The sequence below is a fragment of the Gossypium hirsutum genome, chromosome A10 (assembly GCF_007990345.1).
Source record: "Gossypium hirsutum isolate 1008001.06 chromosome A10, Gossypium_hirsutum_v2.1, whole genome shotgun sequence".
NCBI lineage: Eukaryota > Viridiplantae > Streptophyta > Magnoliopsida > Malvales > Malvaceae > Gossypium > Gossypium hirsutum.
This window is the reverse complement of record NC_053433.1, coordinates 114,502,147-114,527,326: the sequence shown is the minus strand read 5'-3', so window position 1 is coordinate 114,527,326 and position 25,180 is coordinate 114,502,147. Positions and strand designations below refer to the sequence as shown.

The 25,180-nt window shown below is 31.9% G+C and overlaps 2 protein-coding genes and 1 long non-coding RNA gene across 19 annotated transcripts; 1 reads left to right on the top strand and 2 right to left on the bottom strand.

Annotated features, from left to right (window-relative positions):
• Positions 1–1,615: 1,615 nt before the first annotated feature.
• On the bottom strand, positions 1,616–6,871 carry LOC107942493 (DEAD-box ATP-dependent RNA helicase 42). Of its 17 annotated transcripts, none has more exons than XR_005902911.1 (5): positions 6,724–6,871; positions 3,230–6,564; positions 2,821–2,957; positions 2,134–2,224; positions 1,616–2,054 (listed from the first exon to the last, which is right to left on the bottom strand). XR_005902911.1 is itself a non-coding variant. In XM_041078165.1 (3 exons), exon 2 carries the CDS (start codon positions 6,550–6,552, stop codon positions 3,232–3,234), a length of 3,321 nt encoding a protein of 1,106 aa, XP_040934099.1. In that variant the 5' UTR covers positions 6,553–6,564; positions 6,724–6,871; the 3' UTR covers positions 1,616–2,919; positions 3,230–3,231. The 17 variants fall into 17 exon arrangements, 4 of the variants coding, with proteins under 4 accessions (XP_040934099.1, XP_040934100.1, XP_040934102.1 ...); XR_005902910.1 differs by having other exon boundaries at positions 2,171–2,224; XR_005902904.1 differs by having other exon boundaries at positions 2,821–2,919.
• Positions 6,872–9,516: 2,645 nt separating this feature from the next.
• Positions 9,517–13,428, bottom strand: LOC121207784 (triosephosphate isomerase, cytosolic). The gene is made up of 9 exons (XM_041078164.1): positions 13,228–13,428; positions 12,899–12,974; positions 12,042–12,165; positions 11,640–11,724; positions 11,373–11,505; positions 10,768–10,862; positions 10,527–10,605; positions 9,873–9,955; positions 9,517–9,784 (listed from the first exon to the last, which is right to left on the bottom strand). Exons 1-9 carry the CDS (start codon positions 13,267–13,269, stop codon positions 9,734–9,736), a joined length of 768 nt encoding a protein of 255 aa, XP_040934098.1. The 5' UTR covers positions 13,270–13,428; the 3' UTR covers positions 9,517–9,733.
• Positions 13,429–18,980: 5,552 nt separating this feature from the next.
• LOC121207783 (uncharacterized) lies at positions 18,981–19,856 on the top strand. Its single transcript, XR_005902899.1, has 2 exons — positions 18,981–19,096; positions 19,438–19,856. It is a non-coding gene; the product is annotated as an uncharacterized lncRNA (long non-coding RNA).
• Positions 19,857–25,180: the final 5,324 nt, after the last annotated feature.

The window sequence follows — 25,180 nt, the reverse complement described above, 5'->3', positions numbered from 1 at the left end:
AAATCAAGTTGAATCGAATGTAAATTATGATTAACGAATTTGAGTCAGAATGGACCAACCTAAACCAAATCATAATGATTTAGCATGAAGCTAAACTGTGTTAATAGTGAAATGCAGGTCTTGTCCTCAAGCTGCATCAACAACAATGCTATAAACAAAGTCCTCAAAAGTCATCATAGGGAGTAATATGTGAACAATGGTTAGGATTTTCTTCGCTACGCTGCCTTAAAGTTTTTGATTATACTGACCTGAGTATACCACAAGTTGCATATGGACTTCATATTTTCCCTCAAATATTATTCTAATAGACTATACAAACCTTTTACTTATTGTCCCAGAAAGACTCAACCAGTCCGGTCGGTCAACGTTCACTGTTTGTGGAGGAGCCACATCAACAGCGCAAACACAGATCTGTTTCTATCTCAAAACCCTTAACTGACTAATCAAGTGGCATATGGACTTCATATTTTCCCTCAAATATTATTCTGATTGCTTACACAAACCTTCCACTTTCTGTCCCAGAAAAACTCAGCCAGTCCGGTCTGTCAAGTTCACTGTTTGTGGAGGAGCCACATCAACAAGGGAAACACAGATCTGTTTCAATCTCAAAACCCTTAACCGACTAATCAAGTTGCATATGGACTTCGTATTTTCCCTCAAATATTATTCTGATTGGTCATACAAACCTTTTACGTTTTGTCTCAGAAAAACTCGACCAGTCCAGTTGGTCAACATTCACTGTTTGTGAAGGAGCCACATCAACAAGGGAAACACTGATCTGTTTCAGTCTCAAAAACCTTAACCAACTAATCAAGTCGGAAAATACTACTACGATGAAGAATCTGTAAGCATAATCCGAGCTATGAACTAATCTGGGAATATGATGATATAAATGAGATGCTTAAACAGAGCTCACTTGTTGTGTCAATGTACTACTGCTTAACAATGACAAATAAAAAATAACTCTTCTGGCTCACCTAGCTCCGGTCGAAATCGAGATGGGGCAGCGAACTTATGATTGGCCAAAAGAAACCTCATCCGCCCAATTTGATCTGTGCCATTAGAAAATTAAACAAAAGATTTCACCAAGATGCTTGTTCTAGCTGACGAACAAAACTCAAAAGTGGGAACAGGTGCTGTGATTGTAACTTAGTCACAGTTAGTGTTTAACCAATTCGTTTGAATCTCAATATTACTCTGTACAATCGATGCAACACAAAATATTCAACACCAAGCACTCAAGGTATATATACAATAAATCACGTAGACATGTCCAAAACAACTGAGAAGCAGAGCATGAAGAGCATAACGACTATTGAGCAAGAAGCAGAGAGTATTATGCAGATCCAAAAACATCAACCTAGAATGCACCATGGATACCTTTTCGTCTGAGAAGCTCAAGTCCGTTTGTTCGAAAAAGCTGACCATCATACCGGCAAAATCGTACCAGAAACACACAAATAGAACTCCAACCAAGCAACCCTGCAGGCTTTTGCTATATGCTGTTCACAACTTCAGATCAAACATATATACTACCTTCAAGAAAGGAAAAAACTCAGTTAAAGAACAAAATATGGTTAAAGAGTCAACTTTCCGAGATCCAAGAACATCCACATAAACCAAAATGCAATCTCAGATTGATCCTCTTGAGATATAGCATGGAAGTTCGCATTACGGAGCAAAATGTTATCAGTAACACCTAAGACATGAAAAAAGAAAAAAAATACATCATCTTCCTCATCAAAAGAGTAATTTAATAGTATAGGAACATCATCGAATACTTTTTGACCATAAAAGAAAAGAAACTTCATCATATCATATCATATGGTTCTGGAACTAAAGCATCTTGTTCCATGATTTGACTTTCAGTTAACACCACTTTCTCGAGCAAGCACTCAGAAGCAGGATTCAAACCACCATCCATATAAAATTGACTAAAGGACTAGTGAATCCGAGGTCAGGTTGACCGAGGCAATGCATCAGAATGCACAAAACCCGAAACAACGTGCTTCAAAAATCTGAAAATAATAGGCTTACATCTCCAGTCCTCAGACCTGAAAAACAAGAGAAAAAAAAATAAAAAAGGAAGAAAAAGAAGCCTTGTTAATCACCATTATTAAATGAAAGGTTAACCATGCATGTAAGAAAATCAGCCTTTATCAGCTAGTACTTTTGCGAAAGTTCCTCCCATAATGAAGATGAGAGCTAGTAATGGATATAATCTCTGCGACAAGAAATTGAAACATAAAAGCATAAGACTCTAGGAAGAGAGAATAAGAAAACTTCTGAAACATCAGAAACGACAACAATATGAAACAGCATATTTATTTATGATTCTACCAGAGATTTATGAAGTTAACCAAATAACTGCATATATATATGTAGAGAAATCAAAAGCAAGTCACAAGAATTAATAGGGATCATTCAAGAAGAGCTCATGAGTCTCAAACATCACGATTTGACAGTTAGAAAGAAAATCAAAGAGAAATATAACTTATGGGGGTCATAAGCTGTCACTTGATTGACAGGGGATTACACCAAGCATCTGGAAATAAAACAAAGGAATCAGTCCTTGATATATAAGATAATAAAACTTACCCGATGCATGACAAAAGTCCTTATTTCACATCCTTATAGATTCATTTAGTTAAATTACTTATTTCCCAACGAATTAATTCTACCAAATTATGTTGCCTCAGTCAAATATATGTCAATTAATTAGCAAACCACCTAAAATTCCATCATTAGTTTTTCCCCGTTAGAATAATAGTACTAGTTTTATGGCCATTTTTACTTAACAAATATCGTTTAGTTTCATACCCCGAAGAGGATGCGAGTCTTGAATCACACGAAGAGGAACGCCATCATGAAGATTGACTTTTGGGTCTGAGTGACAAGTCCAACCACAAATCCAACAATCTATGCAAGAGAAGAGCGTGTATTTTACTAGTTTATTCCTTGTACCAAAGATAAATCCAAGATCAATCCAGACTTGCCTTTAATAAATATATTAGGTTCCATACTTAACTCCTATTTGACTTTCTTATCAGAAGAACTACAGTTCCACTATTGTTAGAAAATTAAGCAACAGCGAACTTTTGCAACAAGTAACTAGTTAAAGCATAATTAAAGGGTAAAAAATTTGAATATGAACAACAAACAATGCAGATATACGGAAAAGCTAATGTAGAAAGTTTATCCCTATAATAAGTTGGGTATGAGTTCTTACATCTACAAAACTTGGTATCTGCCGGGTTGAGTCCCACCAGGAAGTTGCAAGGACTGGTGTGAGATGTCTTCCAGCACACGTTTCAGTTCTGCCTTAGCTCTCTTAACAGATAACTCAGTAGGTCCTTCAATGAACAAGTAAAGCTTGCGTTCTCCTGGTCCTGGGATCCGACCAGGTGGGAAATACTGGCCCCTTGTAGTAATAGCAGCTCCAGTCCATTCCGATATTGGGCCCAAAGTTTCCTTGTGGGTAACCTTCCATCGAGCATTTTGTGGGAATTCATTAATCTCCAACTCAGCTTCATAATGTTCAGGCATAACATCAGCTTGAATCTTTGCTAGGTTATGCTGTAAATTGAGAGCAGCTTGCAGTGCAGCTTTTCGAGCAGCCTCTTCATTTGGAAGACCAGACAGCCCACTACCAGGAACAACTGCTGCAGTCCCAGGCATTGAGACACCAAGTACACCAGGAAGAGAAATAGGCAATACAGCATTGGGAAGCAGTTGGCCAGATGATAGAGGATTCTGCATCAAAGCAGTACTAGCTTTGGAGGCAGCAGCCATGGCAGCTATCTGAGCAAGTGCTGTCTGCTGTGAGATGTCACCACCTGCCTTCCGCACCCCTTCATCTTCATCTTCAGAGTCTGACTTGTCTTCCTCAAACCCATATTCTTTTGCTTGTGCTTTCTTTGCTGCTTTTCTCTTTTCATCCTCCTCTTCATTGAATTTAAAACCACTTCCACCATAACCTGTTCCATGAGCCTGCTCAAGTCCCTGATTGACTTTTGCCATAAAGCCATCTGCGAGAGCTTTCAGGTCATCAGGAACAACTTGCTCAGAGAGTTCTAAAGCTTTTACGAGATCCGGTGCATATCTTGCATCATCCTCAGAGATAAATGTGATAGCACAGCCTTTCCGCCCGGCTCTACCAGTCCTACCAACACGGTGAACATAATCTTCATAATGATTTGGGACATCAAAATTAATCACTAATTCAAGCTCCTTTACATCTAAACCCCTAGCTGCAACACTTGTTGCAATCAACAAATTGCAAACATTGCTCTTAAAATCAGAAATGGTGGACTCCCGATCAGTCTGATCCTTGGCCCCATGAAGTGACAGACAAGGGTAACCATGTTTGAGCAAATCCCTGAACAAAGCATCACACTTTTCTTGAGTGTGGACAAAAATCAGAATTTTCCCCTTCTCATACCATTCACCTAGAAGTTCTAACAATCTTAGGAACCTTTCACTTTCTGGCCTCATCTCAACCAACTGGGTTATGTCCTTGTTCACAACACTTCTCCCACCAACCTGTATTTCAACAGGTTTATTCAACACTTTCCGTGCCAAAATCTCAACCTGGCGAGGGAAAGTAGCAGAAAATAGTACAGTTTGGCGATCAGGTCGAATATTTTGAACAATTCGAGTGATTTGAGGTTCAAAACCCATATCAAACATTCTGTCAGCTTCATCCAGAACCAAGTATGTCACTCTACGAAGATTACTAATTTTTCCCCCACTGGTACAAAGTATATCAATCATCCGACCTGGAGTACATACAACAATCTCTGTTCCCCTTTTTAATTCACTAATCTGCTGGGCAACACCAGAACCTCCATAGACAGGAACACATCTGATTCCCATTACCTTGGTGAACTTCTTTATGTCACTATGAATCTGCTGTACAAGCTCCCTTGTGGGTGCCATAATGAGTCCAATAGGCCCATCTCCAGCTACTACAGGTGGCTGATCTTTAATATGCCTTAACATAGGTAACACAAAAGCAAGGGTTTTACCAGAGCCAGTTTTTGCTATACCAATGCAGTCTCGACCACTCATGATTACAGGCAGTGCCTGAGCTTGAATTGGCATTGGCTTCTCATAATTTAGCTTCCTTATTGTCTCTAATATTTTACTTGTGAGTCCAGTTTGATGCCAGGTTTTGATTGGTTTCGGCACATCCTTTCCATGTAACTTCAATTCCAATTCCTTCCTATAAGCAGACACTTCCTCAGGTGTCATTCTAGATATCTCCTTAACTTCAATATAGAAATTTTTCCTGAATGGTTTATAATCGATCTTTGAATGGTCTACAATCGATAGTTTCTCAGCTTTTGTCTTCTTTACCCTTTTCATGAACTCATCATCGTCTTCATCTTCTAAATTCTCTTCATCATTCTCAACATCCCCGTAATCCGAATCCGAATCTTCGCCGGGAATGATTCTCCCAAGTGCCTTGTTCGAACCTTTCTTCGGCTGCTGCTGTCCACCATTAGTCAAGCCATCTTTTTTATCAGTCTTCAGGTTTCCATTGTTATCACTAGGAGGAGGATCAACAACTGCATTACTTAGCTTCTCAACTTCAGGTAACACCATTGAATTCATAAAAGCGTCTAATGGGTCAATTTCATCATCATTCTCAGCAACCCCATTATCCCCATTTTGGTCAACAACCATTTTATCTTTTCCATCCTCAGAATTCCCACCTTCAAGCATTGCATCTCCAGTTTCCTTACCATCAGGCTTAGCATTCTCATTATCATCAACATCCATACTCGTCTCCGCATTCATTGGAGAAGCCGCTTCATCATCATCCGATTCCCCTTCAAGAGTCCAAGCTTTACCAACCTTAGCCTCCTCCTCTTCAACCGCATTCCCTTCCCCACGTTTCTCCCTCTCCATTTCTTCCTTCTTCCTCCTCAACTCCTGCCATTCTTGAACCCTCCTCCTCCTTTTCTCCATCTCCTCATCCAATTTACGCTGCTCATCTTCCATTTCTTCTTCCCTACTTTTCTTCCCTTTCTTCTCCAACTCATCTTCACCACTCTTTTTCCTAACAGGACTCTCTCCCCTATTCGATTTACTCTCCCTCTCCTTATAATCATCGTTACCGTCATCTTCGTCATCCCGTTCCCTCCTTCGCCGCTTCCTATGTCGTTCCTTCTCCTCCTTGCTATCATCACTATTATATTCCCTCCTCTTCTCCTTTTCCCTCGCCTTCTTTTCCCTCTCCCTCTCTTTTTCCCTTTCCCTTTCTCTTTCTCTTTCCCTCTTCTCCCTTTCTCTTTCCCTTTCCCTTTCACGCTTTTCCCTTTCCCTTTCCTTCTCCCTAGCTCTTTCCCTCTCCTTTTCCTTCTCTCGTTCCCTATCTTTCCTTTCCCTTCCCCTATCTCGATGCTTTTCTTTTTCCCTCTCCTTTTCTCTATCGGAATCGCTGCTCTTCTCCCTCTCGGAACGACGCCGTTCTCGATCCCTATCCCTATCCCTATCCCTATCCCTATCTCTTCTCTCACGATGCCTTCTCTTTTCTGAATCTTCCATTTCTCGAAAACCCTAAAACCAAAATAAAATCAAACTCCTTAGGTTTACGTTAAAACCAAACCCTAGAACAAAAAATGAATTAGGGATTTGCAAATAAACATAAAAGAATCGAATAACTAAATGTTAAAAAATGAAATTAAAAAAAATAATAAATAATGGAACTGGACTCACCAGTCACCAACTCTTGTTCTTCAATGCACGAACACGATTCCCTTTGTTCCGTGTCCCTGCTTCTATTTGTTCTTGCTGTATGCGTAAATGAATTGTTTTCGAGTGTGTTTTTTTCTAAGCTTATATATGGGGCTGAATTTTGAGCTGGGCCGGTTTTTTTATTTCTTTTATTTATTCAGCTTACATTAACATTTAGACCCTAAACCTTTTTTTTTTCCAAACTTAACACTTTTTTTTAATTTGATACTTAAATTACATTTTTATTAAGCTGGTACCTAAATACATAATTTCTTGGGGTTCAATTTGGTACGTGACTTTGAATCTTTTTTCTTAAATTGGTACTTAAGTTTTTTTTGTTTAATTTGGTACTGTTCAAATGTTTTATAAATTACTCTACATGTGACAGATGATATAATATTTTTTGTACTTTATATGTTCAATTACTTTTAGTTTTATTTATTTTATTATTTTATTAATTAAAAATAATAAATTTCTTTTAATTTAGGTTTTTAAATTTTTTCTTATTTAATATTAATTCGTTAAGAATAGCTCCATACCTATTTTTTTAACATGAATTTTCTCCAATACTAATAATATTTTTATAGCATGACAAAAAAAAACACTGTTAGTATTTTACGTAATTTATATAACATTTAATAAATTTAGGTACCAATTTGAACCTAAAAAAAGCTTAGGTAAAAAATTAGAAGAAAAAATGCCAAGTTTGAGTACTAAATTGGGCCCAAAAAATTTTAAGTGTTAAATTAAAAAAAAGTATTAAGTTTAAGTACCAAATTAAGTAAAAGAAAATTTAAGTATACCAAATATTTTTATTAAATCTATTTATTTATTTGCAAAGTTGAAGCTGAATTTATTGGATGGTATTATTTGTTTTGGGCTTGTGATTTTAATTTTTTAGATTCCTTTTAGAATTTCCGAATTTTTTAGAATTTTGAAAATTATGAACTTTTTACAATTTTATAGCATTTTTATCATTTCATAAATACTTTATAGTTTAGAAAAAATAAGTCTCATCATATATATATTATTACAAAGTTTTAGGTTTTACGTGACATGAAGACCTAATCTATTGACGTCTATTATGATAACATATGACAATTGCATTATTTATCACAAAATTTGTTATTTTAAAATTATAATACATTATTTGAATAATATCGACAATTTATAAATTTAAATATTTAAATTACACACTTTGCATTGTACAAGTTTTATAAAATTAATAAGAAAAAATAATGTCATATTAAAGGGTTAACATTTAATTCTGTAAAACTATTAAATAATTGAAATTTTTTAAATAATATTATTTCAAATGTAAATTTAAATTTAAAATAAAAAAATAATCAATTTTAAATTTATATAAATTTATATAATTATATATTTACTTAAATATATATCGTGATCATTACACGATTATTTTCTTAAATTAATGGTTATAAATAAGTTTTTTAAACACAAGCATTATAATCATTTATTTAAAACAATAAATTTGCCTTTAACTTTGTTGTCAATTTAAAATAATAATTTTAGAAATAAATAAACAAGAAAAAAAAAATCGTTCATTAATTAGAATAAAATGGACTTAAGGTAATAAATTAGCATGTTTTCTTAAATTATTTAAAGTGCTCAATATTCCTAAATCACAATTTAAGTCCTCGTAGTTTTCAGCCTTTTGAAATTGAAGAAACATCTTTCAGTCAAACATCAAATAAATTATTTAAGTAATTATAAATTTTATTTTGTTCAAAATAATTATATAAAAAACAAGTTTAATATTGTTATGTTCTGAAGTCTGATTTTATAAATAAATATTATCATAAAAAAATACATTTTATTTTTATTATAATATTAGCAAAAAAATTATATACATAATTTTTTTTTAAAAATTAAACAATGTACACCAAAATTCTGTGCATCACACCAGAAAGAGAATTAGTATATTATATTATAAGGTCTTAGACTCCTAGGTCATATGAAAACCTAATTTTTTGACTCATGACATACTTATTTTATCGACATGACAATTGTTTATACAATTAATTTTTAATCTCACATCAATTAGATAACACTTTTTTATCTCACACTTACTTTACAAATAAATGTAAATGTCTTATTATTTTTGTAAGCTTATGGTTTTAAATTATAAATACATTATTGATATATAATAATATATTATATATGAAAGAGAGAAATAATAATTCTTTTGGCTTTGTAATAAAAGGTTTTGAGATATAAACTTTAAGTTTTGATAAATATTCTCAGTAGAATTTTTTTAATTTAAAAATATAATAATAAAATAAAAAAGATGTATATTTGAGATTAAAATTTATACAAAAACTTGAGAAAAAATATTATTATTAATGCAAAATGACGTAAATTCAAGTGTATTAAAATATATTATCATATTATTTGTAGGTTAAAAAAAAGGTTATGATAATTTTAAACATTGTATCAAACAGAACCAATATGATAAAAACTTATAATAAAATTATTCAAATATATATATTAAGATAAATTTATTTTTTTATTATTTATAAATTACTCAATTTCGATTAAAAAATTGATACTTGGTTTATTAAACTCTAGCCAAGTTTTGAGTTGAATTTAAGCTGAAGTCAACCCGATTATATCCTATGCTACACTACAAATGCTTAATTGCAATGTTAATTTTCTAACCTACAAATAGATTATGTGGGTGTGGGTGTGGGTGTGGGTGTGGGTGTGTACAAATGCATGCTGGACTGAGATAAAAGAAAATTATGGAAATAAAACTTATTGAAATGAAAAATGCATTTCTCGGGAAACACTAAAATTGTTAATAGTACAGAAAATCCAGTTTAAGGTACTGGTGTGAATAAAAGCGTGAATTATTCCTTGAAAATTAGTATTTAATTTTCTTTATAAAACTCTTATTATGGAACAGATCCTAAACCTTCCATTCCCAAGCAACAGCTACTGCAAGTACTCTCAAAGCTTCCAACCGAAAACCTTAGGCATTCTTCTTCACCTCAGCTGATTTTATGATATCAATGAACTCCGGCTGCCGATGTTACAACGTAACATGATAAATATCATACCGAAATAAATAGAAGAGAAGGAGAGGACGAGAAGTATCAATATTTTTTTACCTTAAGTGAAGCTCCACCAACCAAGAAACCATCAACATCAGGCTGAGCTGCTAGTTCCTTGCAGTTTGCAGCAGTGACGGACCCTGAAAATAATAGGGCATCCAGTTCATAACAAGAGCAAGAAACCGGGAAGAAAATGCTACCTGTATTTTGCTATAGATTAAGGGATTTTTGTATTAAAAAGGTCACAGTTTAGGAATACGAAAGGAGACTACAGATGTTGAGATTCGAATCCTAAACCAATAGGATGCCACCTAGTTAAGGTGGTTGAATGAGCCACAACTGGGTTAAACCTTGTATTCACTATTGTTAAAGGCTATGTTACTAGGACTGGGGTGTGAATGTTAGATACTAGCATATGTCCAATATGGGTATATTCAGTCCTTTTAAAGTTTTTACATATTCAGAAGGCCAATAGAGAGTCATATCCGAATACAAGTCAAACACATTGTCGTGGACACAGGTACTTAGAAAATATATTGAAGCAACATGGGTACTTGAGAATCTAGCTTTCTTATTTAACCTGTAAATAAGGGCAAGCCTTTCTTAATATTTTACAGAAGCATATTTTTGTTTATGAACTATTAAGTTGAATATCTTAAGAATATGAAGTCTCAAAAAGAGAGGCAAGAGTAAAAGGATGATGTGAAATACCTCCATAAATAATCCGGGTTGATTCAGCAACTTCGGGACTAACATTAGCCTGAAGCCATTTCCTCAACTCAAAATGTACCTATTACAGACATAAAAACTTTGTAAGTAAAAACTTCACAAAGGAAAATTATGTACAAGACAATCCACATTATTCCTAGAAATTGAACGCAAATTATGACCTAAGGTTTTTCTATATTGCATGCATAATAATGTTGAGGTTATAAAATTAAAACATCCTTACTTCCTGAGCTTGAGCTGGAGTAGCAACCTTCCCGGTTCCAATAGCCCACACAGGCTCATATGCCAAAACGACATTAGTCCAGTCTGATATTTTTGCTGCCATTGGAAATTACACAGGAAACCCAACCTATGCTTAGATTTTGTAGCAGTCTCAATTTAGTGATGCAAAAATAGCATTTTTTTTAAAAAGACCAGGGTGTGTACTGAAATATACTGATACCAAGGTGAGTAATCACTCATTTTCACATGAATATCAATGGAATACAGTCATAAACAAACATTATTTTGAAAATAAAAATATCTGACACTAAATAAATATGCAGCAACAAGAGTACAATGCAGAAAGGCATGAAATATTTCATAAGGTTTAGATGTTCAAAATAGACTTCTCTCAAGAGAAGTGAGAATAGAACATACGGAAAGAAATCGCTGCAACAATGCATGTGATAGAACAAATATAGCATGAGCATCTAAATAATTAACAAATATTGGTGACACCAAGTCATTGACACAACATCTGCTATCTTGCCACGTATAAGTTTAGAGTATCACCAAAAGAATAGCACCAGGGGTTTTATAAAGGTAAAGAAGGCATTAAATACATACCTGCAATTGCTTTAGTTTGTTCAGCAACAACCGCCACAGTAGATCCTGCTTCACGTTGCTCAAGTGTTTCCCCAATACAAGCTATCACCTTCAAGCCTTGAGAAAGTGCATAAGCAACCTTATCCGCAACGAACTAAAACAAATGAACCAAAATTGTGAAGTTAACAAAATGCTGAAAGTTTAACTGATAAGAAAAAATGAGTATCAGTCATAGTATTGGAAATATAACAGATGTTAGTATTTATAGTCCGATCAAACACAAGTTACCTCATTTGACTCCATCAAAATAAGTCTCCTCTCAGAATGACCAATAATAACCCAAGGAATGCTCAAATTGACAAGCATCTCCGCACTGAAAATTAAAACAGAATTCATAACTTAAATGATCTCTCATCCGTAAAGCAAACCAAACTAATGACTGTATCAAATTTCACTGATGTGAAGCATTTGCTCAAAGCCTCAAATATATATATACATCATCCTTTCTTTGCCTATCAATATTTTATTTGTTCCTATGAAACAGAAAAATGACACTAAATGTCAGGTTAAGCAAAAGCAGAATAGCATCTTAACCCAAAGAATCGAAAGGGAAAGTCGATTGAAGAACAAAATAAACGGTATGGAAAGGCTAAAACAAAAGTAATAGTATAAAGTAAAATGAGGGCATACCTAACTTCACCAGTGAAAGCACCTCCTTTCTTGACCCAACAATTTTGTGCAGCGACTTGGAACTCAGGTCTCAGTGAAGTTTTTACCAAAGGAAGGAACAAAAATGGAGGGCTAACCACAACCTCTGTATAAGGATAGCATGTTACCCCAAATTAGCCATCCATTATATCATCCCTTTTGAGTTTTGATAACAATAAAAGAGAAACTAATTGTAGCAAAGAAAACAAGAAGTCTAACAATAGAAGAGGCAAAACATCACTGATCCAATTACCAAATCCAATGCTTATCAAGGAAATCAGTCAGAAAACTGCTAGGTAACTGTATGATTAAATTGAACCCAAAGAAAACAGGAAAACAATAATGAAATTTGAGTAGATCCACGGTGCATACTCTATAAATTTCTTTTATAAGAAAATGAAAAAAAGCAAATAGACAACACTTTTTTATGAATTTTAGTGTTTCCATCAATGATAAATGCTTCAAAACTGCAGTACAAATCAAGTTCAAACGCTATGTTTGAGAGCATGGATTTTAAATTTTTTTATTTCTTTATAAATTGTGAGAATGGAATGCAAGCATAATATATAATTAATTAAAATTCAATATGATTACCTTTTGAAATGCATTAAACATGATTTTCACACTCACAAATACTTACAGGTACTTCAAATTCACCAGTGAATAGTCATCCAACAAATCCATGACTTTGGAAAATAATCATGAATGAAACATTTTAATGTGCTTTTTTACACAATTTATACTACTTTTCAAATCTAAATCCCTCTTTCGAAATCCAATTTTCCAAACTCAACTCAACCTGAATTTTTTTTTTTTTAGTAGTAAATCAATTGGCTTACCAACAACATCCGGAGAAGGCACCTCTCCAGCATTCAAAGTACTCACAATCTTATTCACTTCCTCAGTGGTTCCATTCTACAAAAAAATAATCGCTTCAAATTAGACATCAAGTTCACTTGTTTATATGACCGAACAAGAAAAATCATACATCGTTATATTATTAAAGATCTATCAAGAATAGAAACTTTTCCCTAACACGATTAAATGATAATTGTAAAATCAAACAGAAAATAGATCACCCGATTCTAATCTCAATCAAATTCTTGAAATACTTCCGCAAAAAAATAAAAATAAAAAATAATGCAAAAATCCGAAGAGAAATACTCACGCATTTCCAATTTCCGCCGACGAAGAATTTCCTTCCCATCATTTTCTTTCTCGACGATCACGAAAATTCAGCGAAGCTCAGTTCAAAGTCTCAACAAAGCTTGAGCAGATTTTTGGCCCTCGCTTTGGTCGCTTCTGGATTGATATATAAAAAATTAAAAAATTGTATTAAACTGAAAGTACTGTTATATCCAATAGATTCGAATATTCCTGGAAGAGATTAGGGGTAATTAAGTAAAACTGAAAGACGGATCGGGTTTTCGGATTTTTAGGTCCGTGTATAGTGGGGCCCACAGGATTGGTACGGAACCTTTAACGTCCACCACTCGATACTGATGCGTTTTCGGCATCATGGGTCATGCGCAACTTTGATGATTGTGGTGGGCATTTTATTTTAGTTTACTTTTTATGAATTTTGCTACCTATTAGCCAATCAATTATTTTTTTTAAATATATTGGAAAATGTAAATAAGCTATCGATTTTTATATTTTTGCATGATGTTAACACTATTTTAAATAAAATAGTATATTAATCTTCATCTTTTAAATTTTTTTTCATTTTTTTTACTAATATGAATTTAGCTTATTTTATAATGTTTTTAAAATATTAGTCTTTTAGAATGTAAAAAAACCCTTTAAATATAAGTAGAAATGGGTTTAAATTGATTTCTTATAGCTGATCGAGTCTTATATTTATTGGTATAAGTATTGTTGTTTATGAAGGAAGACATGACTTCGAGTACGTTGAAATATATTATTATTTTATTTTTAAATTAGGTAAAAACTATAAATAATTATAAATATTATGTCAAAAAATATATATAATCATAAATTGTTCAAAAAAAATTAATTTCTCGTAATATTATCTTTTTAATAATATGTTAAAATAATATTACTTTACTAATTTATATGTATTTTTTAGTCTTTAATCAATTTAGACTTACAAGTTAATCGAGACCAATTCAATTAATAAATTATTTAAAATTTATTTATTTCATAAAGTAAATTATATTATCACAATAAATTTTTATTTTTTATATTTTCTAAATTAATAAAAAAATTAATAGTAATATTTAAACTTAATACATAATGAATTTTATAGCTTTAATAATTTTAACATTTCATCCAATATTTTATTTAATTTATATTATGCGTGACAATGACATTTTAATGAACACTGTTGAAATATTTCAACATTTTTGTTGTTTCTTGGCCACAAATCATGAAATCTTATATTTTGTGAATTTTTCTTTTTGAGAATATTTTTCGTGGAGTTAGCTGTGGTCTCTATTGTGAGGTTGCTTTCTCATGGTATTGACTAAATATTAAAAGGGTAAATCACATCAATTGTTCTTAACTTTTATATAAAATCACGTTTTGACCACTAATTTTTAAAATTTACGTAATAATCATTAACGTGATCGAATTGTTACCTTTTTATCACTCATTCGTTACCTTTACTACCGTAGTATACCTTAATTATGGATTTTTCCAACTCACTGTAAGAATTGTTATCTTTCAAAGAAAATGTATAACATTTACAATTTCTATCGTTTTACAAAAGATAAGATAAAACCTTCTCCTAGATTTTATTGCTTAAATGCAACCCTCTAACTTTTGTGGCTCAACTAGAAACCTTTTGCCAATCACTTAAGGTTTTGAAACCTCAAAAACCTTAAGTAACTCTTTACAACAAAGAGGAAATATGTAAATAGTAAGGACTTCTCAAAAGTGTGTGCTTACAAGTGTTATCTCCCTTGAATAATGGAATTGAAAATTATAGAAATATCTAACAATAAGTACCTAAAAGATATGTACAAGAGAAAAAGAAGAAAATCAAGAATTGAAGACTTTTCTCTTGATTTCTATACTTGGGTGTTCATCTCCTGAGTCTTGGAGTGTTCTTAGTGAGTTTTTATACCAATGAACAAGTTTGTGGACATTTATGGTAGTTGGGGATGTATTCTAACCTTTGGAAGAAAAAAAAATTTAGGCCAAGAAAATTGTTTATGCAAGAGAGGCCACAGTGATAAAAGCAATGTTGATTAAGAGCTTAAGAGGTTGAAGAAGATGGAAATAGGAGAAAATAGGAGTAATGTCGGAAGGGAAGAAAACAATTAGGGAGGGAGACAGGGATGGAAGAAAAGAAGGGAGAGAGGGAATGGGGGGAGGGGAGGCAAGTCAAGTGAACCGATGGTTATCCCTAAGTACGTTGTGTTAGAAATTTTGGTTTAGAAAATAAAGTTTTTAAGCATAATGGAAGCTTAAATTGTTTTCTTAAAATCAAGTTTTATGATATTCATAACAATATTCTATTGAACAAAATAGAACTTGTGGTTTGTATGAGGTGTTGTAGGTCATTTCTCAAATTTTAATTGATTGATATTCTTTCCTATCATTGAACCCCAAATTGCTTTGAAAGTGGGTCAAACAAAATGAACCAAGTGTACAACATGAAAAAATTTAAGTAAATGGAAACTATGAGATTTCCCCATAAAATAAATTTTATTTAAAAAATAAACTATTACTATTTTCAGATAGAATAACAATGCTCAATAATAGGTGTAAATATGTTTGAACATGGTTCTTATTTATAGAGATTTTTTACAAAAGTTTTGATTGAATAAAGTGTAAATAAATAAATGATAATATTTTAATAGAAAAAATGGTGCTCCACTAGAATTGGAACACAATAGGCAATGACTAGACCTGTTAATGGGTCGGACTACCCGGCCCGGCCTAAAGGCCCGCCTGAAATGTGAAAGGGTTTGGGCAAAAATATAGGCCCGAAAAATAGGCTTGGACAAAAAAATGAGGCCTGTTTAAAAAATGGGCCTGGCCTCGGGTAATGTATTTTTGGCCCGGGCCCGGCCCGGCCCGAATTCACTAAATGACAAAAAAATTGCTTTTTTTAATGTGATTTTCTTGTTGTTTTCTCCCTATTTTGCTACCATATTGTAGCGACGTAAAAATTTTGGTTTCGATCGCTAATTGAGGTATTTATTGGAAATTTGAAAACCGACTTTCGATTTTATTAAAAAAGGGAGTCGCCGCCGATCTTTTTCTAGGTGTGATCGGACACCTAATAAATCATCTTTTTTTAAAAGAAAATTTATTCTTGAACAAAAAATGAAGGCCAAGTTTAGGTCTACGTTAAGAGCCAGAGAAAAAATAGGGCTCGGGAGTCGGTTACATGTGAGGAAGGTATTAGCACCCTCGCAACGCCCAAATTGGTATCTTGTTAAACATGTGTCGTCTTAATTTTCAAAAATACGAGTTCAATTTGACATTTAATCATGATCCGATCAAAACACGATAAATTTTTTAAAAGTTTCAATTTCTTTTGAGAATGACGTTCCGTTTTTAACATGAGCCGATGATATTCACCCAACATAGCGATGAAATCAACGGCTTAATATTAAATCGGCGCGTTGCCTTATTTATTGAACTTAGTTAAAAACAAGAATGAAAATATTTCTAGATAAAGAAAGTAAAAGGAAACTATATTGATGTTGAAATAAGATGTGAACAAATAGGCTAAATTCGGAACAGATAAATAATAATAAAAAGTTAAGAATATACGAAGCAAATAATATGTAAAACATTAGCAATGTATATGCGGTAATAATGGTGTAAAACATTAATAATGCATATGATATTAAACATGATAATAATAGTAATAATGTAAACATAAAATGGTAATGAACATATATATAAAACATATAATACTAGATTAAAAGTATATACAATATGAATTGAAAGCAAGAATAATTATAATAATGATAATAATAATAATAATAATACAATGATAATGTTATATAAATATATATGTATTAAAAATATATAAGTAACAATAAGAATAAAAAATAATATACATAGTATTAAAATATATATATATAATATAACATTAAAAATACTTGTATAATGTAGTTATAAAAATAATATATATTCATAAGATAATATGTAAAAAATGTAATATAGCATTTGAAATATACACATGATACACATAAAGATGTAATATTAAAAAGATACATATACGTAATATATATATATAATAAAATCATGTATATATTATAGTACTAAAATATTTACATAGTATACGCCTATCAGAAATAATAACAATGTTAAAAAAACAACTATTAATAGTACATAAATATACACACATATACATATATATTAAAAAAATACATAATAATATTAAAGAGTACGTACATACAATATATATACATATAATATAGTTATTAAGAAAATATATACAATATATAATATTAAGAATATATATACAATACATATAGAGCTGATCATGGGTTGGGCGGCCCGGCCCGGCCCGAAGGCCCGCCCGAAAAATGGGAGGGTTTGGGTAAAAATATAGGCCCAAAAAATGGGCTTGGGCAAAAAAACGAGGCCCGTTTAGAAAACGGGCCGGGCCTCGGGTAAGAGTTTTTTGGCCCGGGCCCAGCCCGGCCTGGCTCGAATTATATATTAATATATTTTTTTATTTTATTTTTAATTATTTTAAATTTTTAATATAACTATTTTTTATTATATTATTAATTTGTGTATTGTTTTAAGAATTGTTTTAGTATTATTTTTATTTGTTTTAATATTTGTTTTTATGTTTTTAAATATATTTGATTTATTATATTTTTAAATTTTTTTATTTAATGAAATAAAAAAAACTTAATATGGGCCGGGCCGGGCCTGGCTTGGGCTTAGTAATCTTATTTCGGGCCGGGCTTGGGCAAAATTTTAGGCCCATATTTCGGCCCGGGCATAGTAGACGGGCCTAAAAATTTGTATGGGCCCGGCCCGAACCCGGCCCGGCCCATGATCACCTCTAAATACATATGGTATTAAAAAAATAGTATTATAAAAACATAATATTTAAGAATGTATACCTAGGATGATATAAAATACATACATGGCGTAGTATATATAAAAAAATACATAACTAATAGTATTAGAAAAAAAAATACTTGATATATATAAACATATACGATATGTATATATACATATATTAGAAATGACAATAATGTATAAAAAAACTATTAATACACTACATAAATATGTACATGTACATGTATAAATACTAAATGAAAATCAATACTAGTACTAATAATATTTAATAATGAATATAATAATAATAAATATTTATGCATATAATAGTAAAAAAACGGGATATATAAAAAAATAACTAAATAAAATATAATAATAACGATATAAAAAATAGTAAAATAATATAAAAAATTAAATATGTAAAAAAGGACTAAATTCGAAACAATAATGAAGTTTCGGGGCCGATTTAAAATGGAATAAAAGGAAAATGACTAAATCCAACACGCAAACAAAGGGGAGGGACTAAATCTGGCAATAAACCCTCCCTCCCAAAACGCACAGCATTGCAGGGGACTAGATTGCAACGCGCGCATGACCTAGAAGGACCAAAAGCGCAATATTCCCAACTATTAAAACGTTGAGCTTGGCCAAGGACTAAATGGAAAAGCGCAACAAAGTCCAGGGCCGAATTAAAAGCAAAAAATATTTGATTGTATATGCATGAAAAAGCGGAAGGATCGATTGCGCAAATAGCCCCTAAGAGCAAAAACGAGCGGATCCTGAGTGGGTAGGGTCGGGTCGACCCGACCCAGGGAAAAACGACATCGTTTTGTGCCCTGGGTTTTAAGGCCAAAACGTGTCGTTTTCAATCTGTATAAATACCCTAAAATTTAGAAAAAAATTCATTTGAAGCCCAAATCAGAAGGAAAAAAATAGGGAGAGAGGGAGAGCTGAGCGATTTCCGGCCAATGGCCGGTCACCGGACCGCCGTGCGCTGTCGTCGCCGGCCACCGTGGCCAGAGTTTCGAAAAAAGGTAATTTTTCTCCCTTTTTTATATTTTTATTTAATATATATATGTATGGTTTATGTATGGAATAAATATTATATATACTCACAGATTAGAAAAAATGAAAAGCAAAATAAGTAGACCTTGATTCCCTTTTTTTTTATATATCTTGATGCGACTTTGGTATAAATATCGAAGCCTTTTGGTGTTATTTGCTTTTGTATATCGGTTGTTGAAATTTGATTAAGATTGCCGAATGTTTTTGTATTTTCTGCTTTTTGAACTGCTGACCTTTTTACAATCTTTGATTCGGATTTTTATAACCCTTTTACCTTTGTTTTTTTACTTCTATTGTATTCTATTTGCAGGAGTAATTGAATGGTGGAGGTGACAAACGGCATGGGGGCTCAGAGGGCAGGTGAATGGTGCTGCAGGCTTTGGTGACAGAGGTCGGTGGTGGATGGGATGTTGCGGCGCCAAAAAGCTAGAGGGCTAGGGTTTTTTTATTTGTTTTTCATTTGGGCTGCTTGGGGTTAGTTTGGGCTTAGGTTAATACTGGGCTTAGAGTTTGGGTTAAAGTGTTGTAAACGGGCTTGGGTTTTATGTATAGGTTTTGGGTTATTTGTATTCGGGCCCGGGTAACTTGGGGTGGTGAGCTGAGGGGTTAGTTGAGTTTAATTTGTATTGGGTTTTGGGGTTTAGGGATTAGGTTATAAATGGGCCCATGTAATCTTGATATACACAGGCCCAAAATTGGCCTACAACACATATTACTATTAGTTGTTCATATTTTGTTGTTATTATTTGGATATTATATAAAACTTATTTTATTATTAATATTGTTATTATTTTAAAGGCATTTGTTAATTTTATTATTATTTTAGAGGTATTTGCTTGTTAAGTTGCATCTATCTTAGTGTTATTTAAGTCTACATATTTTTAAAAATTTATTTTCAATTTGTTGGAAAATATTTATTTTGATTTATTTTGTATTTTTTATGTATTATATATATTTAAAAATTATATAAAATAATATAAAAATAAATACGGGTGGGTTGGGCCGAGCCCGGGTTTTAGTATTTTTATTTGGGTCGGGCTTGGGCAAAATTTTAAGCCCATTTTTTGGGCCAGGCCAGGCCCGGGCTCAATGAATGTGCCTAAATTTTTAATTGAACCCGGCCCATGATCACCTCTAGCAATGACACTCCCTACGGAATATTAGGGTTTGTCGCCCCTTCGATTTAATTGGGCCTAATGGGCATTTATTGTATTATGTACAGTTATATGTGTTATCCGGACTTTTATTCAAACCTTATATTTTATTCAATTAAATTATTTTTTATACATACCAAAATATTAATTAAATTATTTTTCAACCCAATTCTAATTTCATTCAAGCCACAACAACTTTACTGTTTTAGAATCCATGAGAAAATTAATTTATTTGCCTTATTCAACAAGTCGATGATGACTGTAATTAATTTAATTCTTATTTCGAACTTCAATTATTTAATTACGGTCAATTAAATAACAATTTGAAAAAATTAAATTAATTGTTAAGTCATCTTTTGTATTTAGTGACAAAACACATTCTCTATAGATATGATTCATAAGATCCATTTATATTACTTATTATTTTCATTCATGTCTCAATTATTAGTTCTAAATGCAATTTGTTTTAGGTTATCTAGAGCTAGTGGATGAACCGATTGAACATATATAATTAGGGCTCAAATAAATTGTACTTAAGTTTTAACTATTTATCTATTAATTACAATTTATTTAATTATGAAGTCATTCTGCTATAATACCATAACTAAACTCTCCCTTATTATATATTAGGAGTTTAGGACTAGTCAAATGAATTGAGAACTATGATTTTTACCAATAATATATATTAAAAATATAACAAATTACAATAAACTAATATAAAAAAAACAAAATCTGAAATAAAAAATCATCAATTTAATTAATTCTAGTGGTTATAGTTTTTTAAAAAGTTTCGTAGGGTTCATTTTAGAGGTGATCATGGGCCGGACAGGGTCGGGCCCATATAAAATTTTAGGCTCGTCTACTAAGCCAGGGTCGGGTCCCGCCCGAAATATGGGCGTAAAAATTTGTCCAACCCAGCCCGAAATAAAATTGCTAAGTCCGAGCCTGGCCCGACCCGGCCCATATTTTTTTTTTGCTTATTTCATTAAATAAAAATTTTAAAAATATAATAAATCAAATATATTTTAAAACATAAAAACGAATATTAAAACAAATAAAAATAATACTAAAATAATTCTTAAAACAATACACAAATTGACAATATAATAAAAAATAGTTATATTAAAAATTTAAAATGATTAAAAATAAAATAAAAAATATATTAATATATAATTCGGGCAGGGCCGGGCCCAGGCCAAACAACTCTTACCCGAGGCCTGGCCCATTTTCTAAACGGGCCTCATTTTTTTGCCCAAGCCCATTTTTCGAGCTTATATTTTTACCCAAACCCTCCTATTTTTCGGGCCGGGCCAGGCCGAGCTGCCCAGCCCATGATCAGCTCTAGTTCATTTGTTTGCATGTAAAATGTTTTTCGTAAAATATTTTCATTTTTTATCGTGTTTGTTTGGTGAAAAATGATTTACCAAAGAAAATCATTCTTAAAAAAAAAGGGTAAAATCAAGACTTTTCCCGAGAAAATAATTTACCATTTTTTTTTGTAAGATATTTTTCAAAGCAATAAAGCTTTGTTCACTGTCTTTATTATCAAAGAAACAAAAATGGGAAAGCTCTCTTCACCGTCAAAGAAAATAATTCATTATATTCTACTTTTATATCTTTTTATGGTTTAGTCATTAAAATCTACAATTTAGAGTGTATTTTGCTGATTTTCATATTTAGAAACTAATTATATGATATCTTTTAGGCTTTTAGCTGCAACTCTTTTATCCCAAAATAAATGTTTGCTTTCATATTTGTTGTCTATTTCTTGTCAATGCCAATTCTGCTACTCCTTTTAGATGAAAAAGTTAATGGCCGGCCATATCAGGCTTATTTGATTGTGAGCTCCTTGGGAATGCACTTAAAAAATGCAGTGACATTGATAACTATTGTCCTTTAAATCTACGAGTAGACAAATAGAGTGAAGGTTGTATTTTTATTAGCATTTGCTATCTTACTTTACTTCATGCACTTGCACGCCTTGCAGTCATGATATTTCTAAGCATTCACTCGGATACCTGGAGCATTTGTGTCGGAAAGTTGGATTTGCTTATATAAAACTTATATGTTCATATTTTAGTTCCACAATATTTCTTATTATGTTATATATATTTTTATTTAATTTTCAAAAACATTTGCCTTGCTCTGAATTTTGGACATCTAATGGAGCCTCATATTTTACACAAAGATAATTAATTTCAGCTCATGAGCATAGATTGGTAATGAGGGAAAAGATGTAATTCTAAAGGATTGCACCTAACTACCAAAACTACTGTCTATCTACTACTTATATTTGTTCATTGATTATCAATATTTGATCAAGATTGCTAATCCTTGCCATGATTTGATTCCAGTATTCAAACATTTTTCTTCTATTCTCTCTTTATTTCTTTTGATAGGTTCCAACACCTAAGGCCACTAAGGAATCTCCTCTTGTTCTCAATATGTAATTCTGACCATATCTATCTCGTCCTTTTAAACAAGTCACTCAAGTGACAAAGTTAATTGTTGAAGGTCTTTTTGCATAAATACCACTTTTTATTTATAAGGGGAAGGGGGTAAGAGATTAATTCAGAGATCAAACTTGAGACTAATGTCGACTGCAGACTTGATATCAAACCCTTTGTCACCCCAGTAGTGTTTGTTTATGTTCTACTCTTTGTGTTTTGGTATGGGTTTGCCTATGAAAATTAAAATAAACATGTAACTTTTCATGGTGCCTTTGCCCAGCAGGAAAAACGTAGAGTGTATGAAGGAAAATAATGGATAATATAGACTTTTATGAATTAGCTCAATTATTATCAGCTTGTCATGTTACTAGGAATATGTTACTCCATTGGTAATTAATAATTTACTAGGACAGGATGTTTAAAAGTGGAGATGTTTTGAGTTGTAGAGTTTAGTTACCAGAAATGTTACAGATACGATAATGTCATTCCAAGATTTTAAGTATTTGTAATGACCCAAATTTTATGGTTATCGGGAAAGTGAATTTTCGGGTCTCTGTTTCTAAAAAATGGATTCGTAAATATTTATTAAAAATATTTACAAAGTCAATTGAGTGGTTAATTAGACTTTGATTAAGTAAATTTAGCTTAATTAAGAGTAATTAGCGGAAAAGGATTAAATTGAATTAAATGTGAATGTTTAATTATAAATTAAAGAAAAGTTAAAAGGACCAAATAGGTAAATATACCAAGTCCCATAAATGAGGCGGCAAATGTGGATAAAAATCTTAAATTTTTTCATGAATGTATTATTTAATAAGACTATATTATTAGTATATTATATTATATATTATATTATATAAATAAGTAAAGAAACATAAGAAACAGAATGAAATTGAAACGAAACAGAGAAGAAACAGGGGAGAAAGAAAGAAAGAAAAAGAAAAAGAAAAATTTAGGTTTTCAAAGTTCAAAGTTAATTTGTCAATGTGGTATTGAAAATCTCGGCTAAGAAATGACAAGACAAAGTCAACGGGAGTTAGCTCAAAAATTACGGTTTGTATTTCTATAATCCGAACTTAATATTTAATTATTGAATTTATTATTTATTATGTATGGTAGGTGCATTGATTAAATTATTTGAAATAAAATGAACATTGATTGAAACTGAAGGGTGAATTTAATTAATAATTGTTGTATTTTAATTGAATGTTATGGTAAATAATTAAAGTATGAATTATTGATATTGTGTTTTTATTGAAATGATTTGATTTAAAAATGTGGTGAAATAATTATGAACATGTGTTTATTGTGGAATTTAATTATATGAAAATGAAAAGTGAATTGAATTGTATTAAATTATGAATTAATGTGAATAATTGAGATATATATATATATATTGAATTGAATGAAAATGTATGAGATTGTGAAAACGTGTGAATATATGTAATTATTGGAATGGTATATTAATGAAATAATTATTGAATTGAGAAAGTAAATTATAATTGAAACAGAACTAAGTTAGAAATTATACTGAAAAGTGAGTTAAATACTCTATTAACTAGTCGGGCTAGTCGGATATAGTTGGCATGCCATAGGATATGAAAGAGTACGGGTTTTTGTCGGCTTACTGATCAGACACTTATGTGCCGATTACTGTTACTGTTACCGATTCGGCACTTTGTGTGTCGAATACTGTTACTGTTACCGTTATCGATTCAACACTTTGTGTGTCGAATACTGTTACTGTTGCTGTTCTGGATTTGTTCGATGAGATACTCTGTGTATCGTATTGCTACTGTTACTGTTACTGTTCCAGCTTCGGCCGATGAGGCACTATGTGCCGTACTAGTGTGTTGGTTAGATCCGTGTATCCGTCTGAGTCCGAGTCATGTTAATAGGGGTAATTAAAGGTATAAAATAACTGATTATTACTGAATAATTGTCTGTTACCGAATAATTGACTGTTACTGAATAACTGAATATTACTGAATAAATGATCATTACTGAATAACTGATTGTCACTGAATAAATGACTATTACTGAATAACTTAATTGCTACTGAATATCTGATTTTACTAAATAATTGACTGTTACTGGATAACCGATCAATTGATCGATACTGAATAACTGGTTATTATTGAATAATTGATTGTTACCGAATAACTGACTGTTACTGAATAAATAATTGTTCTGATTGCTAATGAACATTACTGATTGATTAATTGCTATTGAAATTAATAAATGATTTGAAATTTAAAGTAGACAAAAACATTGGTTGGAAAGTGAATGTTTGAATACTTATTGAGTTTGAATAGTTCGATATATATAAATTAATAAGTTTTATAATTGCTTAATTGTTCAGATTATAGAAATACCACTGAGTGTATACTCAGCGTACGGTTTGTTTCTGTGCGTAGGTTAAGTTAAGGCTAGACTGTTGAATTAGCAT

Excerpts from the sequence above, each read along its gene's own strand:
- LOC121207784 (XM_041078164.1), bottom strand. The coding sequence starts at position 13,269 with ATGATGGGAAGGAAATTCTTCGTCGGCGGAAATTGGAAATGC. Across the intron at positions 12,975-13,227 it reads TCGGCGGAAATTGGAAATGC|AATGGAACCACTGAGGAAGT; the intron begins GTGAGTATTTCT and ends ATTTTTTTGTAG. Across the intron at positions 11,725-12,041 it reads GCTTTCACTGGTGAAGTTAG|TGCGGAGATGCTTGTCAATT; the intron begins GTATGCCCTCAT and ends TTTAATTTTCAG.
- LOC107942493 (XM_041078165.1), bottom strand. The coding sequence starts at position 6,552 with ATGGAAGATTCAGAAAAGAGAAGGCATCGTGAGAGAAGAGATAGGGAT.